Source organism: Lepus europaeus, chromosome 11 (assembly GCF_033115175.1).
Source record: "Lepus europaeus isolate LE1 chromosome 11, mLepTim1.pri, whole genome shotgun sequence".
Taxonomy (NCBI): Eukaryota; Metazoa; Chordata; class Mammalia; order Lagomorpha; family Leporidae; genus Lepus; species Lepus europaeus.
The window spans coordinates 23,425,296-23,444,621 of NC_084837.1; the positions used below are offsets into that span (position 1 = coordinate 23,425,296).

The following is a 19,326-nucleotide window of genomic DNA, read 5'->3' on the forward strand; positions in this document are numbered from 1 at the left end:
CGTCCTGAAACCACAAAATACCCAGTGAGAAGCTGAGATGGGAAGTGGGCGGTGTGGAGTATCTCAGAAGAGCTCCGATGCCTTCTAGGTGTGACACAGATGACCTTTTGGTACGACATCTCCAAGTACAGGAGTAGGCATGTCATTCTTCCGGTCAGTGAATGCTGGACTGAGGATAGATCTGCTAATGACATGGTGGGGAGATTTAGAAAATCAGAGTGGAATAAATACAGGAAAAAGAAAGAAGACACGATCAGACTACAGAATCATGGGAGAACTCGTTTAAAACAGCTATCTGTGATGAGAAGGAGCCGGCCATGCAAGACACTGGGAAAGAACCGTCTGGACAGAAGCAGCAGCCCGTGCAGGGGCCCTGGGGTGAGATAAGGAGCTGGGCTCGCTTCTGGGGACAGAGGGGAGGCCAGCGAAAGGGGGAGAGATGAGGGCATGGCTGGCCAAAGACGCTGAGGTAGGCTGAGGAAGGCACTTTGAAGTCTAAATGAATTTAATTATCCAAATAGATTCAGTCTCTGTGTTTAATTATCTATATCCTATCTATACGAATAAAGTGCAAGTTTGTGACTCGATGACCAAAAGTCACATAAAGGGTGCTTGCAAATTCATTTTTTAAATCTTGTGAGTACTGTGTCTGTTCTGTGTTTCTAACTATGACTGGGTCTTGAGGTAGACAATAAACAAAGAAGATGGACGGGGCAGGGGTAGTCCCTTCTTCCACTCAGTGCAACTTCTCTGGTCAGACTGGTCCATCCAGACCAAAATATGTCACCTCTGACATCAAGAACTAAAGAGGAAAGGATTAGGCAGGGGAGGGAAAGACAGTTCAGCTTGGATCAATACAACAAATATTTAAGAGCACTTACTGGTATAATTTTCATTGATTTTGTGTATTTGAAAGAAGAGAGACGCAGAGAGAAACAGAGAGAGCTCCCATCATGGTTCACTCCCCAGTTGCCCTCAACAGCTTTGGCTGGGCCAGGCTGAAGCCAGGAACTGGGGCAGGTGTGTTGCCTAGCGGTTAGTATCCCACATCAGAGTGCCTGGTCTTGCTTCCTGGCTTCAGCTCAAGTGCAGCTTCTGCGAATGTCCCCCTTCAGAGGTAGCCGTGAGGGCTCAAGTGGCTGGATTCCTGTCAACCCCACATTTGGGCCTGAACCAGCCCCAGCCATTACGAAATTTGAACAGTGACCAGCAGATGGGAGCGCTTGTTCCATCTGTGTTTCTCTCAAACTAAAAACCAAATCCTGTTTCTTCTATATTTACCTCCATAATTCTAAATAACATGTTGCACTGCAATCTCTCCCTCTTTCTCTCTTTCTCTTTACTTGAGAGAGAGAGAGAGACCAAAAAAGAGCTCTGATCCACTGGTTCACTCCCAAGATGCCCACAACAGCTGGAGCTTTGCTCTGGGGACCTGAAGCCAGGAATTGGGAACTTGACCTGGGCCTCCCCGCATGGGGAGCAGGGATGTGATCATTTGAGCCATCCCTCCTGCCTCCCAGGATGTGCATTAACAGGAAACTGCAGTCAGGCAAGCCAAAACCTGGACCGGAACCCAGGCACTCTGATGTGGGACATGGGTATTTTAACAGCGTCTTAATGCTAAGCCACACACACACACACACACACACAAACACACGCATGCACACACACATTTTAGGATTTATCTTTGGACTTTCTAGTTAGGAACATAAAGATTAAGTACTCTATGTCATTCCAACAGGCACTTCCCCTGCCTCCTGTCTCCATTCATCTAATATGAGGGTTCTTCAAAAGGCTTATGGAAAAAAAAAACCATCATGGGTTTCAAGAATTTTTTGCAGCAAAATAATTTAATTATATATCTCTATGAACTTTGTGAGATACCTCTGTATGTACAAATTTTGGTTAAATTACTCTTCAACATGAGTTTAATTGTAGGGCTATAAATGTCCAGCAAACTATGGTTACATCTGCTATAAAACTTTCTTGAAAACTCTGGAAGTAAAAGTTGCCTCATTTTAAGAAATGTGTTTCATTTATTGTGTTTTTAATCACTGATTCTTCCCCCAATTTTTCAATACAACTGTAAGCTTCCTGTGAATAGAGGTTTTCAGAAAGTCACAACAGGGATTCCTCCAGTTCTATTTTTTACCTAGACACACTCTTGCTGGTGGCTTCATCTTCCGGCTCTTCTCTGGCCTCTGTCCATTGCACCGCTCTCTTCTTACAACGTCTGTGACTTCTCTTCTGTGTGCTATCTTTTCTTTTCTTTTCCTGTTTCACTTCTTTGACCAGATCACACCCTCTCAGTGATTTCCTGAGAAAAGACTTAAAGATGTATGTTATTGGAGTCCTTGCATACTTCCACTCTAACTTGACTGCATGGCTGTAGAATTCTCTCAGAATTTTGAAGGCCTTGTTCCATTGTCCTGTAGCTTCTAGTGCCTGTAGAATGCCCTTCTGATTCTCAATTCTTTGTAGGGGATCAGGCCTTTTGTCTTCCTTTCTGAAAGCTTTATATCTCTTAGGGGCATTTGCCACTCAGTGCTCCATCCCTCTTTTAAAAAAGATTTATTTTTATTTATTTGAAAAGCTGAATTACAGAGAGAGGGAAAGACAGAGAGACAGAGAGGTCTTCTGTCCACTGGTTCACTCCTCAAATGACCACAACAGCCAAGCCTGGCCCAAGCCAAAGCCAGGTGCCAGGAGCTTCTTCCAGGTCTCCCACATAGGTGCAGGGGCCAAAACACTTAGGCCATTTTGTACTGCTTTCCCAGGCCATCAGCAGAGATGGATGGGAAGTGGAGCAGCCAGGACTCAAACCTCAAACCTCAAACCAGTGCCCATATGATAATCCAGCACTTCAGGCAGCAGCTTAACCCACTAAACCACAAAGCTGGCCCCTCAATGGGCCTTTTAATCTAGGAAGTCAGCTGTCAACTTTGGCTCCAACCGGGACTAGAACCCTGGGTACCAGCGCAACAGGCAGAGGATTAGCCAAGTGAGCTGCGGTGCTGGCCGGCTAATTTACAGTTTCTAAGATCTCTTTCTTACTCTATAGTTCCTTTCTATAAAATCCTGTTCATAGGCCTTTGGGGATATTCATTATAGCTTTCTGTTTGCTTTCTTTGCTCAAAGTTTTTTTTTTTTTCCAATTTATTCTGATCTATTTCCAGTTGGAGCCTTTCCTCAACAATCTGGTGAGCCTTGGTTTTCTGATCACTGAGTGTGCAGCATAAAAAGGCAGTGGAGGGGCCAGTGCTGTGGCATAGTAGGCTAGGCCTCTGCCTGAGGAACCGGCATCCCATATGGGCGCTGGTTTGAATCCCAGATGCTCCTTTTCTGATCCAGCTCCCTGCTGATGGCCTGGGAAAGCAATAGAAGATGGCCCAAGCACTTGGGCCCTGCACCCACTTGGGATACGCAGAAGAAGCTCTTAGCTTCAGATCAGCTCAACTCCATCTGTTGCTGCCATTTGGGGAGTGAATCAGCAGATGGAAGACCTTTCTGTCTCTCACTCTCTCTGTATGCTACTCTACCTCCCAAATAAATAAATAAGAAAGAAAAAGGAAAAAAAAAGGCAGTGGAATTATTGTGAGGGAAGGTCCAACTTTTTAACAAATGTTTTAAACTTTATTTGAAAGTCGGACAGAGACAGAGACACAGACAGAGATCTCACATATACTGGTTCACTCCCCACAACAACCAGGGCTCTGGGTAAGCTTGAGGTCAGAAGCTGGGAACTGAACAGAGTCTCAAGTGAGTGGTAGGGACACAACTCCTTAGGCCATCACCTTCTGCTTCCCAGGAAGCTAGACTCGAGAGTGTCGCTTATACCCAAAGAGTCTGATATGGGGTGCAGGCATCCCAAGGGGCATTTCAACTACTGTGCTAAATGTCCACCCCTGTTTTGCTGGGTTTTATTTCATTGGTTGTTCCCAGAAGAATCTTCAGTCCCCTTTTAGAATGGAGGAGGAAGGGGCTGGGTGGGATAGGATGAGTGAAAAGCAGGTATGGCTGTGGTCTGTAGCTCTGGGCTGAGCATGACAGGTAGTCTGGAGACTGGGGAGGAATTTTAGCTTTCAGCCTGGAGGGACTTCATATAATTCACCTCTTCAGTCTAGACCAGTCTCTCGCCCTTTTCCCTGGAATTGTGCTCCATCTGGAGTCCCTAAGTTTGTAGTCATCCCTGCCTCTTGTCTAGGCAATTGTGACCTTGAAATGCTTTTTAACTGAATGTCAGATAACTTTTTACCCCTTGTAAATCAGTTGGTCGTTTAACCCCTACGTTGCCACATCCATATTTTTGTGAATTTTCTCTTGTGAATTCCAAATGAATTCTGACCTCTTCCCCAACCAAAATGACTTCTGCCCAACGTGATCACTTGGCCTGTACGGCATTATTTGACTTCATCACACTTCATCCTGTGACATCTCAGACTGTCATTATCTCTTCAGGTTTGTTGATTAGTTAATTTACTGTGCATTCATTAGATCACTCAAATCATCTTCTGAAACATATACACTATACAGTTGTGAGTGCCAAGGCTCCTGAGCATACGAAACAAGTTTTCTAGCCATCTACTGAATGAGGAAAACATGTACATCAACAGATTGCGTATGAACGTACAGTTGGGGCTGGTGTTGTGGCACAGTGGGTTAAGCTACTACCTGAGACACGGCATTCCATATGGGCTCTGGTTTGAATCTCAGCTACTCCACTTCCAATCTAGCTCCCTGCTAATGTGCCTGAGAAAGCAGTGGAGGATGGCCCAAGTGCTTGGGCCCCTGAACCCCCATGGAAGATCCGGGTGAAGCTCCAGGCTCCTGGCTTCAGCATGGCCCAGCCCTGGCCATTGTGGCCATCTGGGGAGTGAACCAGTGGATGGAAGATCTCTCTGTGTGCCTCTCCTTCTCCCTCTGTAATGTTACCTTTCAAATAAATAAATAAATAAATCTTTTTAAAAAGAGAAAGTACAATTATGTGACATTTGGGAACTACAAAGGAAGGGTTAGGGAATATTTCACATGAGTAGCAGGGCCTCAGCTGAATCTTAAAGCAATTAGCAAGGTGAAGTGAGGGTGGTATGGGCTGGGACAGGGGGGAAAGCATTTCAGTAGAAACTCTTTCCAGGCAAGCAGAGACACGGAAGCCAGGAGCAACCAAACATTCGGATCAAGGGTCAGTCATTCGGGGACTGCAAGGTAGAGAGGTGTTGGAGACAAGCTGGAGAGTACGTGGGGTCGGATCATGGGGGGACCTTGAATGTCCTGCTGAGGCTCTGGGACTTAATTCCTCAGACAGTCTGGAGGATTGAAGACTTTTAAAAGAAGTGTCACATGGTCAGATTTATAATGTCTAAAACCCAGGGTAGTATAGCGGATGTTTTCTGAAGCTGGGTGATCACTTAGGGGATGTGGCTAAGCAATCAGGTAAGAGACAATAGAGACTGGAGTTAAGTCCTTAGGTAAAATGATAAAGAAAAGGGAATCAGTTGAGATTATGTGTAGAGGACAGACTGGCAGGACTCGAGGTATCTGTAGGTCATGGGGAGCCCAGCATTTGACCCAATGGTGACCCTGCTTGGTTGCCATGCATGCATCCATGTGGGAGTGCCTGGGTTCATGTCCAACTCCAGGTCCAGATTCCATTTTCCGGCTAGTGCACACCCTGAAGGGCGAGCAGTGATGGCTTAAATGATTGGGTCCCTGCCTCTCACCTGGGAGACCTGGATTGAGTTCCTGACTCTTGGCTTTGGCATGGCAAAACTCTGGACATTGCAGGTATAAGGGGTTGAGCCAGAGGACCAGAGTTGTCCCTGTCTCTGTGTTTCTTTCTCTCTAGGTTAGGGTCATTCTATCTTTCAGCTGAATAAATTTTAAGGAAATAGACTGAAGGTAAAGCAACTTGAGGATGACTTCCCGTTTTCTAGGTGCCAAGACCTAGATATGTGGCCATATGTATCTGACAAAACCAGACAGGTGTGTCCAAACGACAGTTGGAATTTGACTCTTAAGGGAGAGATCAGAATTAGAACCATAGGGCATTTCAAAAAGTTTGTGGGAAAAATGTAATTGAAAGATAAGTTTCTTTTGTTTCAAAAATGTTTTGAACTCCATTGGTTTTTCTTCACAATACCCTTTTCTACAGACTTTTTGAAGACCCTTCATAGGTATAATTTCAAAATGTTTTGTATCAAAAATAAACTTTGCTTTAATTACACTTGCCACAAACTTTTTGAAGTATCCTGGTGGATTCGGGAGTCACAAATGTAGAGGAGGTGTTTAAAGTCCTGAGATGCGGCAAGTTTCCCCAGGGGAGGGTATGGGCAGACACTGATCATGGGACTGAGTCATGGGGAACACTCATATCACAAAGGGAGTCTGGGGACAAGACCATGAAGGAGGCATTCAGTAAGTCAGAGGAGTAGAAGGAGAACTTAGAGCGTTGGCAGCATAGGAAAGTGAAGCTGAGAGGAACTGGCATTGTCAAAATGTAGCAGAGATACGGTGACAGATGGTTACTCAGTCTGGCAATAGAATGTCACCTGGAGAGGAGTTTCAGGAGGGCGGAGCTGAAAACCACACTGCACAGTGGATTAAGGAGTGAATGGGAAGTTGAGAAGTCAAGCCAGGGACTGTGTAGCATGATCGTTCAGGAACCCGGGGTCGGGAAGGCAGACATAGAACATAAGTAGCATAACTTCTCCCCTCAGGTGATTCTGGCCCCTTGAGAGAAGGGTCCAACCAGTACCATGTGCATATCAAAAGCCTATAAACACTAATTAAATAAATGGGTCTAATCACATTTCTGGACTCTTCTTTAGGCTTTAGCTTAGTCTTTCTTCCTTGACCATAGTTTTTCCTTTGAATTATTTCCTTCCCATCTATCCGATGCCAAAAATTGTTTAGACACTGAGCAACTTCTAACCAAAATCTCCATGCCTCAATTTGGGAAATTGGGCTCAGGTCATTTCCTGCTTTGGTCATTAAGAAAATAATCATAGCTGTTATTTGCCCAGTAATCAGAATCCTGTCAAGAAATGCTGTGTGCACTAAGTCTCCGTCATGCTATGGCTGTAATCACTAGTATTAGAATCACAAGCTGGTGACCTGGTTCATCTCTAAAAAATGTTCCTGGTGTTTAGAGAGCTTCTAATAGGTGGAAGGCTGGGCTCTCAGAATCAGAGGTTGAACTCTGTGCCCTGTGGGTGCCCTTGAAATAGTTACTGAATGACTAATCACTTATTTCATGGGCCCTAACATAGACAAGATGACTTCCCGGGCAGATGTATTTGAATAAGTCAACTTACACGAAAGGCTGACACTCAGGGAAGCGTCAGTGATATTCACACTCACGTATAATGCCATCTTTACCATATTCTAGACCCGCTTACAAATCTGAAGGAAAAAATGAATTGGCAAGAAAATAAAGTAAATAAATTTGTTGTACATGGATGCTGTTTCTGATTCTATTTACTAGAAGGCTGTTCTGGGCAAGTTGTTGTTGTTTTTTTTTTTAAGATTTATTTATGGGGCTGGTACAGTGGCATAGTAGGTAAAGCTGCCACCTGCATCCCATATGGGCACCGGTTTGAGTCCCGGCTCCACTTCTGATACAGCTTTCAGCTATGGCCTGGAAAAGCAGTGGAAGATGGCCCAAGTCCTTGGGACCCTGCACCTGCATGGGAGACCCAGAGGAAGCTCCTGGCTTCGGATCGGCGCAGCTCTGGCCGTTGCGACCAATTGGATGGAAGACCTCTCTCTCTCTCTCTCACTTTCTCTCTCTCTCTCTCTTTCTCTGTGTGTAACTCTGACTTTTACATAAAGAAATATCTTTTAAAAAGATTTATTTATTTGAGAGGCAAGTTACAAATAGAAAAGAGAAGAGACAGAGAAAAAGGTCTTCCATTTTCTGGTTCACTCCCCGAATGGCTGCAACGGCCAGAGCCAGGTCGATCCAAAGCCAAAGCCAGGAGCTTCTTCCGGTCTCCCATGCAGGTGCAGAGACCCAAGCACTTGGGCCATCTTCCACTGCTTTCTCAGGCTACAAGCAGAGAGCTGGATTGAAGTGGAGCAGCTGGGACTCGAACCAGCACCCATATAGGATGCCAGTGCCACAGATGGAGGCTTAGCCCACTATACCACAGTGCCAGCCCCAAGATTTTGTGTTTTATGGATAAAACTTCCATGATGGAATTATTGAAGCTTGTAAGCCATCCAGCTCCCCACGTTACAGGCCATTGCATCAGGGGAAAGGAAATCTTAAGCTGATTCATGCTGACATTGCTCTTCTTCTTCTTCTTCTTCTTTTTTTTTTTTTACGATTTTATTTACTTGTTTGAAAGTCAGAGTTACACACAGAGAGAAGGAGAGGCAGAGAGAAAGGGAGAGGTCTTCCATCTGCTGGTTCACTCCCCAGCTGGCCAAAATGGCCGGAACTGAGCTGATCTGAAGCCAGGAGCCAGGAGCTTCTTCTGGGTCTCCCACACAGGTGAATGGGCCCAAGGATTTGGGTCATCTTCCACTACTGTCCCAGGCCATAGCAGAGAGCTAGATCAGAAGTGGAGTGCTGGCCGGCGCCACGGCTCAATAGGCTAATCCTCCGCCTAGCGGCGCCGGCACACCGGGTTCTAGTCTTGGTCGGGGCACCGATCCTGTCCCGGTTGCCCCTCTTCCAGGCCAGCTCTCTGCTGTGGACAGGGAGTGTAGTGGAGGATGGCCCAAGTGCTTGGGCCCTGCACCCCATGGGAAACCAGGAGAAGCACCTGGCTCCTGCCATCGGATCAGCGCGGTGCGCCGGCCGCAGCGCGCTACCGCGGCGGCCATTGGAGGGTGAACCAACGGCAAAAGGAAGACCTTTCTCTCTGTCTCTGTCTCTCACTGTCCACTCTGCCTGTCAAAAATAAAAATTAAAAAAAAAATTAAAAATAAAAATAAAAATTAGAAGTGGAGTGCTGGGACTCGAACTGGCGCCCATACGGGATGGCGGCACTGCAGGCTGCAACTTTACTCGCTATGTCACAGTGCCAGCTCCCTGCTTTTCTTCTGAAACATGAGGCTTTATTCCTTTGGTGCCCCTTGTTTCTTATTGTGACTCAGTTTTGATGACTTAATTTTCAGTTATTAGTACTGTGACCATGCGAACGATGTTTATTTACTCTGCAAACGAGTTCCAAGATAAGCATCTTATTAAGATCTGTGGGAGCTTCAGGGATGTTTGAGACATAATCCCTGCTCCAGGAATTTAGAGAGTGGACCATTTTGTGTTGGAAATATGAAGGAGAAAATGTCATAAAAGGTTACATACTAATGCTAACAGGAGCTTGAGAGTGCACATTCTCTGTGATCTCCCAGTTTCACTTCATTTGGATACACACACCCAGAAGGGTGATTGCTGGTCCTCATGGGATTTCTATTGCTAGTTTTTTAGGAACCTGCATACTATTTTCCAAAACAACTTAGCTAATTTACATTCCCCCAACAGTGTATAAGAGTTCCCTTGTCTGCACATCCTCCCCAGCATTTGTTATCATTCATCTTTTTGAAAATAGCCCAGCAAACAGGTGTGAGGGGATCTAATTGTGGTTCTGATTTGCATTTCCCTGCCGCTGAGTGCTGTTGGCCATTCTGTTCTCCTCCTTTGTCATTTATTTATTTATTTAAAGGCACAGTGACTCACAGAAGGAGAGAGAGCCAGAGACTGAGACTGAGAAAGAGGGATCTTCCATCTGCTGGTTCATTCCTCAAATGGCCCCCACAGCCAGGGCTGGGCCATGCTGATGTCTATAGCCAGGCATTCCATTCTGGTGCCTCATATGGGTGGCAAGGCCCAGGCACTTAGGCTGTCTTCTACCGTCTTCACAGGCACATTTACAGGAAGCTGGATTGGAGGTAGAACAGCCGGGTTAGAACCAGCGCACCAATGTAGCATGCTGGGATTGCAAGCTGTGGCTTAACCTGCTGGCCCACAATGCTGCCCCTTTTTTGTACATTTTAAAAATCAAATTGTTGCTTTGCTATTGATTTTCTTTCCTTGTAGTCTCATGTTAGTTTGTTTTGCTGTTGATTTCAGTTTCTTACATTCTCACTTGATCTTAGGCAAAAGGCCGAGAAGTGATCCTTACATTCTCATGTTAGTTTCAGCACTACTCATCATAGCCAAGTTAGGGGTCCAATAGTGGGTGAACAGATGAAGAATATGGGTGTACATATATACATATATATACAAAAATATTGTACAGCCTTAAGAAAAAAGACATTATGTCATTTACAACAATATAGATCACAACTGGAGGGCTTTTTGCTACATGAAGAGGGCACAGAGAGACAAATATTATATGATCCTACTTACATGTAGACTTTAGAAAAAATTGATCACGTGGAAACAGGATAGAAAGGTGCTTAGCAGGGGAATGAGAGCAGCAGGTAGGGTAGGGTTGGGGTTGGGATTGGGGAAACGGGAGAGAACACGTTAGTGATCTTTTGAATTGCGAGGTAACTAAAGTTAACAATAATGTCTGCTAATATTTTGAAATTGCTGAAAGAATCGATTTATAATGGTCTTACCACAAAAATGATAAGTAGTGAGGTGATGAATATGTTCATTAGCTCAATTTAATCTCTCTACAATGTATATATAGATCAAAGCACATTGTACTGAATAAAAATACACAATTATTATGTCAGTTAAAAGTAATTTTTAGAGAAGTTTTCTCACTGGGTTCCATGAGTGTCCTCTCTGCATAGGGACTGGGTCTTGAAACATCTTTCTCTCTCCAATGTCAAGTTCAATCTGGCAGGGCCTTCAGTTCATTGAGTTGAACTTCACTCAGTCCAGGAGCTGGGTGAAGAGGAAACAGGATGACCACTTACAAGATGGAGAGTGTGATGGGGAAGGCTCGGTGGGCCCTGTGGACAGGAGTAACGAAGCTTCCAGGTGGAGGTGGGATTATGGTAATACGTACATGTAGCACAGTGCAGACATTAAAATCAGGGTTCCCCAGGCCCACTGGGATCTCAGATGGGTTGGTGACTTTTTACCATGTGCTGATCCACCAGGCAGTAGTGGAGAGCCATAGGCCTTACAGTAAGATATATCTCAGTGCTTTTTAAAAAACATTTATTAATTTGAAAGGCAGAAATGGAGAGAGAGAGAGAGAGAGAGAGAGAGAGAGAAAGAGTTTCCATCAACAGGTTCACTCCCCAAATGGCTGCAACAGGAAGGTCTGGGCCAGGCAGAAGCCAGGAGTCGGGAATTCCATCCTGGTCTCCCACATGAATGGCAGGGGCCCACGGTATTGGGTAATCTTCCACTGCCTTCCCAGGTGCATTAGCTGGATCAGGAGCCAAGCAGCAGCCTGGCTCAATTTCTTCTTCCTCTTCCTCCTCTTCTTCCTCTTCCTCTGCTTTTTTTTTTTGACAGGCAGAGTTAGACAGTGAGAGACAGAGAGAAAGGTCTTCCTTTTCCGTTGGTTCACCCCTCAAATGGCCACTCCGGCCGGCGCGCTGCGCAGATCCGAAGCCAGGAGCCAGGTGCTTCTCCTGGTCTCCCATGCGGGTGCAGGGCCCAAGGACTTGGGCCATCCTCCACTGCATTCCCGGGCCATAGCAGAGAGCTGGCCTGGAAGAGGGGCAACCGGGATAGAACCGGCACCCCAACTGGGACGAGAACCTGGGGTGCCAGTGCCGGCGCCTCAGGCAGAGGATTAGCCTGTTAAGCCACGGCGCCGGCCCTCAATTTCTTCTTAAAAGTGCTGGCAGTTCCCTGGCTGAGTGCTACATGCTCAGGACCAGCCCTGGCTCTGTCACCTGCTCACATCACCTCCCCTCTGGGAAATGAGAGGCTGTTCTCGACTACAGAGGGCCCTTGCCACATGTGGCTATGAAATGTGCTTAGTGCCTATAAGACACACACTGGATTTCAAATTCAAAACAAAACAAGGAAACCATTCTATGAATAAATGCAGTATCGATGACATTTTGAACTAACATTTTGCACGCATTAGGTTTAATACATTTTAAAAATAAATGCCACCTGTGTCTTCTTGCTCTTTGGATGTGGCTCCTAGAAAAATCTACATTACATTTCAGCGATTCCCTACAGATTCCTTTCCGCTTTAAGGCCGCCAGAGTCACGGCGGACACGTAATCGTTTGATTTCCTTGCATTGCGCGGGGTGGGGCGGAGCCCCGCACCAAATCACCGGCCCCCGGGCTTGGGCTCGCGCTCCGGCCGCGGGAACGACCCCGACTCCCGCGCGGGGCGTGGGGCGTGGGGCGCGTGCGCCGCTGGCGATCCGGGTTCCGGGGGGCGGGCCGGGGCGCGGGCCCGTGCGTCAGCCTCACGCGCCGGGAAGGAAGCCGGCCCGAGGCCCCGGCGGCCGGCGCGGGCGCCGCGGCACGTCCGCAGGCTCGGCCGGGAGGTGGCGGCCGCTGAGAGGCGGGAGAGCCGAGGGCGGGCCGGGGAGGCGGCCCGGAGGTGGGGCGCCGCCGGGCTTCATCTGAGGGCGCGCGGCCTGCGCCCGGCTGCTGGGGACGCTGAGGCGCGGGCGACACGCTGCCGGAGCGGCCATGGGCCGCGGCCGGGGCTTCCTGATCGGCCTGCTGGGCGCCGTGTGGCTGCTGGGCGCGGGCCGCGGCGGGCAGCAGCCGCCGGAGACGGCGGCGCAGAGGTGCTTCTGCCAGGTGAGGGCGTGCGCCTCGGCGCCGGTGGCCGCGCCGCGCCGGTGCGGGGCCGGGGTGCGTCTTGGCGTGGACGTCGTCCGCAGGGAACGAGAGCTGCGGGCCGGGGCCGAGGGCTGGGCGGCTCGCCTGGGTCGGCGGGGGCCGGCGCGCCGGGCGAGGGGCGTGGGTGCCCCCTCTGGGGTCTTCCTCCGTTGCCTTCTGCACCCTTGTGGGCCTGCCCCGCCGGGAGAGGGCGTGCGCGGTGTGCACGCCCACGCAGCGTGGGCTGTTTTCACAGATCCTGGGTCTTTCTGACTTGACCTGGGACGTGGGGACTCCGTGTCCGTGCCCGGTGCCTGCAGCAGGTGTCCTGGCCACGACGGGCTTCTGTAGGGGCGCTGCTTTCAGATGTGGTCTTCGAGGGTGGGGTGGGGGAGCGTGGCAATGTGCGGCTCTCCTGTGTCCCAGGGCAGCTTCCTCGGGAGTCCCTGGGGCTGCCGTCGCCCCGTGCCTGTGTGTGGTAGGATCCTGTAAGGGTGACACCCGTGTGTCTGGTCCTTCCTCTTCCAATGCACACATTCGGTCCCTGCCTTATTACGATCATTTCCTTCTCTGAGTAAGAGTCGTGGGTTTCTTGTGCAAAAACAATTCAAAGAAACTCAGAGGTTTCCTGTGTCAGGATCTAGCACTGCAGCGTCGTTACTGTTCTTTAAAGCCTTTCTTTGGTTGACTTCTGTTGGGAGACAAACCTACATTGTACACAAAACCGAGGGCTAGGCGTCGACATGATTTTCAGGGGATTTTATCGTCCGTTTTCTGATGATCAGAAGTAAAACGTTTGTGTGTGGAGAGGTTGGAGACATGAAGCGCTCCAAGGAACACGAGGGCGAAGAGGATCGCGTCTCTCACGGCTTGAGTTCTGAAAGGATGTTTTGCTGAGTGATTTGGGAGTGGAAGTGGGTGTCGACCGGGAACCTGCAGGGTGTACAGCTAACACGGAACAGTGCTTTTACCTTCCGTGAGGGCCAAGGGCGCCCGGGCAGGGGTTTCAGAGGAGAAAGGGTCGCTTTTCTTCTCATTACAACTACAGCACGAAGTTTCAATATTAAGAGTTAAACAAGGTAGAAATAAGGAACTTGAAGAGGGGGTGTTTGGCGCTGAGAGGTGTTCAGTGTTAACACTTTCAGCTGCGTTCTGGGCGTTTGGGTAGTGGAATAAAAGTATAGGCTGCCCTCTGCAGTTTTCACTTCTCCCTCAGCCTCCTCGTTAGAGCTCTGCTTGCAGTTGGGGAACTTTCAGTTTTTAGCGTTTTCCTTTTTCTTCTCACTAGTGCCTGAGCACCCCCTCGCTCCCCTTTGCAGTGTCCACAGATTTAATACTCTCCCAACACAAAAATCTGGTAGGCTCCTTACTTTTTTTTCCTTCTAGAACAAGAGGAGGTTTTTTTTTTTTTAATTTTAATTTTTATTTTTTTTGACGAGCAGAGTGGACAGTGAGAAAGAGACAGAGAGAAAGGTCTTCCTTTACCGTTGGTTCACCCTCCAATGGCTGCCGCGGCCGGCGCACTGCGCTGATCCGAAGCTTTTCCTGGTCTCCCATATTTATATATTTATGGTCGGTGTTTAAAACAAAAAGTTGGGGATCATTAACTAAAAATAATTTTAAGAGAAATTAACAATGCTGTCCTCAGGGCAGGCGTTTGGTGCAGTGCTTTTAAAACAGACTTGTACCGCCCACATCCCAGATGGGAGGGTCTAGATCTGAGTCCTGATTCCAGCTTCCTGCTAATGTTCACCTCGGGAGGAATTAGGTAATGGCTTTTGTATTTGGGTCCTGTCATCCACATGGAAGACCTGGATTGGGTTCCTGCTTCCTGGCTTCATCCTGGCCCAGTTCCTGCTGTTGTGAGCATTTGGAGAGTGAACCAGCAGATGGGAAATACCTGTCAAAATAAGTAAATAAATAAATAAAGGTAAAAAGGTCTACAAAACTTAAGAACAAAAATGATCAACTTCAGTTCAATACATGAAGCAAATAAAAGTATGTTAGTTTTTTTTTTTTTTTTTTAAAGATTTGTTTTATTTATTTGAAAGGCAGGGTTACAGAGAAAAGTAGAGACAGAGATCTTCCATTCTCTGGGCCACTCCCCAAATGGCCACAACTACTGGGCCAAAGCCAGGCCAAAGCCAGGAGCCTCTTCTGGGTCTCCTAGTGAGTGCAGGGTCCCAAGCACTTGGATCATGTTCCACTGCTTCCCAGGCCATTAGCAGGGAGCTGGATTGGAAGTGGAGCATCTGGTAGTCAAACTGGTGCCCCCATGGGATGCTGGCGCTGCAGGCCCAGGGTTTAACCTGCTGTACCATAGAGCTGCCCCTGTTCGTTCTGTTATGGCCAGTATTAGAAGAGGTGAAGGTGAGGGGAGAAGCGAGTGGGTGGACAGTGATGAATGGCCATGCAGAATATAGAGACAAGCATACAGACAGAAACGCACAGAAGGGCAGAGAGCCGAGAACTGCGGAAAGAGGAGACAAACTGTGCAAAGCATTCGTTCAGCATTTGTAACCGCTGTGTACACTGATCTGAGTGTTTGGGATACCAACGTCACTGGACTGACCTCTGCCCTGAAGCACCTCCAGTTTGGTGAATAGTATTCAGTGGAAATCAGTGAGAGGCCCAGATCCCAAGCACTTAAGAAAGCAAGTTATTGCTAGTAAAAACTATACATTCTGACGTTTGGACGTAGGAGACAGCGTGTTCTTTGGTACTATTTATAACATCCAGTGAGCTGCAAAGCTCTGTGGATTCTGTGTGTGAGTAGTCTTATCTTTGCTCTCTTCCTGTTTCCTGTCCCTGTTAGCACTTCTTCCTTGGGTTACTGCCATTGCTTCATTGTCACACTGTTAACACGGGTGCTGGTATCTGCCCTGACTTGAGCCGGAGCAGCGTGTAGCTATTCAACTTTGAAAGTCATTGCAGTGAACTGTGTAGTATTCTACAAGTAATCAGATGAAGTTCAACAAGCATTTGTTGATGCCTACTGTGGACAAGTTGTGAGAAATCAACAGAATCAATTACAGAGTGGTCTTGACATCCCAGATCACTGAGCTTGTTAATAATTGGAGAGATTACAAACAAGATGTGAGCACTATGCCAGTGGGAGTTTTGAAAATATTTTTTTGCTTTGCAGACCGTATACATGTTTTTCTGGTATTGATCTTTCAAATGGTATTGATCTTTCAACTTATTTACTTTATGTATCTATGAGTTGATATCCCATTCAAACCATTTTTTTAAAAGATCTATTTATTTATTTGAAAGAGTTAACACAGAGAGAGAAGGATAGGCAGAGAGAGAGAGAGAGAGAGAGAGAGAGAGAGATCTTCCATCCGCCCCCCAACTGGCCGCAATGGCCGGAGCTGTGCCAATCTGAAGCAAGGAGCCAGGATCTTCTCCTGGGTCTCCCACACGGGTGCAGGGGCCCAAGGACTTGGGCCATTTTCTACTGCTTTCCCAGGCCATAGCAGAGAGCTGGATTGGAAGTGGAGCAGCTGGGAGTGGAACCGGTGCTCATATGGGATACCGGCACTGCAGATGGCGGCTTAACCCACTATGCCACAGCACGGGCCCCATATATTTTTATTTATGTTAGTTGGAAAAATAAAATATTTTATTGGGGCCAATGTTGTGGCGTACCAGGTAAAGCCACTGCCTGTGATGCTGGCATCCCATATGGGCGTTGATTTGTGTCCCAGCTGTTCCACTTCCAATCCATCTCCCTGCTAATTTCCTGGGAAAGCAACAGAAGATGGCCCAACTGTTTGGGCCGCTGCACCTATATGGGAGAAGCTCCTGGCTTTGGACTGGCCTAGCCCGGCTGTTGTGGTCATCTGGGAGTGAACCAATGGATGGACGATCTCTCTCCCTCTTTCTCGCTCCCTCTCTGTGGGTCTTCCAAAATAAATAAATCTTGAAAAAAAATTTTTTTAAATCACTGTTAGTATGGGTAGTACTAGCAATACCCAGAGCCACTTACTTGAGTGCGTTAAACTTGTCAGGTTAATGAAAGGTAAGTAACTCAGATAATCCAAAGATGGATTGTTTTTAATTTGGAGTGCACTGTGGATAGGCTCAGCAAACATGTATTTTAGCAGATTGAACTTGTCAAGTGTCTTGTTAGCTCAGTGTTTAGCATGATGTTAATTGCTAGCCCAAGTGACTGGGCCATGGGAGGGACATTGGGTACTGTTGGGTGGGGGATAGAAGTAAGTCTAGGATTAAAACTTAGACCTAGGGATCTTTGAAACAGGTTCTGCTGGGGAGGTGTCCATTGATGGAGTGCCAGCTCCATTCCAGACTTTTCTGAATAAAGCTCGTAGAAGCAGCACTCTTTTTCGTGGTGGTTACCATTCTTTGAATCAATTGGCGACAATTTAAAGTTTTAGTAAGACTGAGACTTGAAAGCAGAAATAACTCTTGGCATTCCGTGTCCTTAGAATGTGCCTGTACTACCTGGTACAGCATCTTTGCTATTTCCCTTGATAGAGTTGTCCTAGTGTACTGTGAGTCCTGGTTTCATCCTGAATATCTGCAAGTTTTTTTTTTTTTTTTTACCTCAGTCTCCCCTTCCTCCTCTCACAGTAACTATTGTTTCATTCTTTGTATTTGAGCTTTTTAAAAAAGATCTATCTATCCCATTCTAGTTATCAGCGAGATGTTAAAATGTTTGACTTTCTGTGTCTGGTTTATTTCATTTAGAATAATCCCATTTGCACTGAGGCAAATGGCAAGTTTTTTTTTTTTTTGGACAGGCAGAGTGAGACAGAGAGAAAGGTCTTCCTTTTCTGTTGGTTCACCCCCCAAGTGGCCGCTACAGCTGGCGCGCTGCGGCTGGCGCACTGTGCCGATCCAAAGCCAGGAGCCAGGTGCCTCCTCCAGGTCTCCCATGCGGGTGCAGGGCCCAAGGACCTGGGCCATCCTCCACTGCATTCCTGGGCCACAGCAGAGAGCTGGACTGGAAGAGGAGCAGCCGGGAAAGAATCCAGCGCCCCAACCGGGACTAGAATCCGGGGTGCTGGTGCCGCAGGCTGAGGGTTAGCCAAGTGAGCCATGGCGCTGGCCCACCCCCCCCCCCTTTTTTTTAAGATTTATTTATTTATTTGAAAGGCAGAACTAGAGAGATGGAGAGACACAGAGATTTTTAATCTGCTGGCTCACTCCCCAAATGGCTACAATGGCTGGGGCTGGGCTATGATGAAGCCAGAAGCCTCTGACCCCATTCGGATCTCCACACACACATACATGGGGGTGGCAGGGCCAACACTTGGGCCATCTGTTGCTTTCTCAGGTGCATTAGCAGGGAGCTGGATTGGAAGCGGAGCAGCTGGGACTTGAATTGGTGCCCTTATTGGATGCCAGTGTTGCAGGTGGCGACTTAACCCTGCTGGGCTACAATGATAGCCCAAGAACTCCAAATTTTTAAGGCTGAATAATATTCTTTTGTGTGTGTTTGTGTGTGTATACACATCTCTTTTTAAAAAAGTTTTTATTTATTTGAAAGAGAGATATAGAAACAGAGGAGTGAGCCCATCCAGTGTTTCACTCCTCAAATGCCCACGAGTTTCAGGGCTGTGCCAGACCGAAGTTGTGAGCCAGGTGCATAATGTAATTCTCCCGGGGTGACAGGGACCCAGGTACTGCAGCTGTTACCTGCTGCCTTCCACAGTGTGCACGAGCAGGAAGCCAGAGCCGGGACTTCAACCCAGGCACTCTCATAAGTGGCATCTTAATCACTAAGCCAGAATCCACCTCATATCACACTTTCTTTTCTTTAAAAATTACTTTATTTGAAAGGCAGTCAGAGAGAAAGAAATCTCCCATGCACTGTGCATTTTCCAAATGCCTTTAATAGCTGAGACCAGGCCAGGCTTAAGTCAGGAGCCAGGAGTGTGGAACTCCGTTTATGTCTCCAGGTCTTCTGTGTGAGTGGCAAGGACCCACTGCTCAAGCTGTCACCCTGCCACCCAGGGTAGAATTGGGATCCCATATGGGACTTGAACACAGGCACTCTGACATGTGATATGCATGTCCCAAGCAATCTTTTTTTAAGAAAAAGATTTATTTATTTGAAAGCAGAGTGACAGAGAGAGAGAGAGAGAGAGAGAGAGGAAGAGATAGAGAAAGAGATCTTTTATTCACTGGTTAGCCTATCTTTTATTCACTGATTAGCCTATTTTATTCACTGGTTCACTCCCCAAGTGTCTGCAATGACTAGTTGGGATTGGCCAGGCCAAAGCCAGGAGCCTGAAATTCTAGCTTGGTCTCACATGTGGGTGTCCCAAGCACTTGGGCCATCCACCTCTGCTTTCTCAGGCATGTTAGTAGGGAGCTGTATGCAAAGCAGAGTACCCGGGACTTGAAGGGGGTTCCAGCTGATATGGGATACAGGATTTGTTTGTTTGCTTTAGATGTATTTATTTGTTTGAAAGTCAGAGTTGCAGTGAGAGAGAGAGAGACAGAGGGAGATCTTCCATCCTCTGGTTCACTCCTCAGATGGCTGCAACAGCTGAGGCTGGGCCAGGACGAAGCCAGGAGCTTCTTCTAGCTCTCCCTTGTGGGTGGCAGGAGCCCAGATGCTTGGGCCATCTTCCGCTGCTTTTCCCAG

General features: G+C 47.5%; 1 protein-coding gene across 3 annotated transcripts in view; it reads left to right on the forward strand.

The window, feature by feature from the left end:
* Positions 1-12,539: 12,539 nt before the first annotated feature.
* ERO1A (endoplasmic reticulum oxidoreductase 1 alpha) overlaps positions 12,540-19,326 on the forward strand; it is a 52,174-nt gene continuing 45,387 nt past the window's right edge. For 2 of the 3 annotated variants that reach the window (XM_062205127.1, XM_062205129.1), the window contains exon 1: positions 12,540-12,686. In XM_062205127.1, the coding sequence (XP_062061111.1) occupies positions 12,573-12,686 (114 nt within the window). In that variant the 5' untranslated portion in view covers positions 12,540-12,572. The remainder of the gene's footprint in view (positions 12,687-19,326) is intronic. The other variant, XM_062205128.1, reaches the window with a different exon arrangement.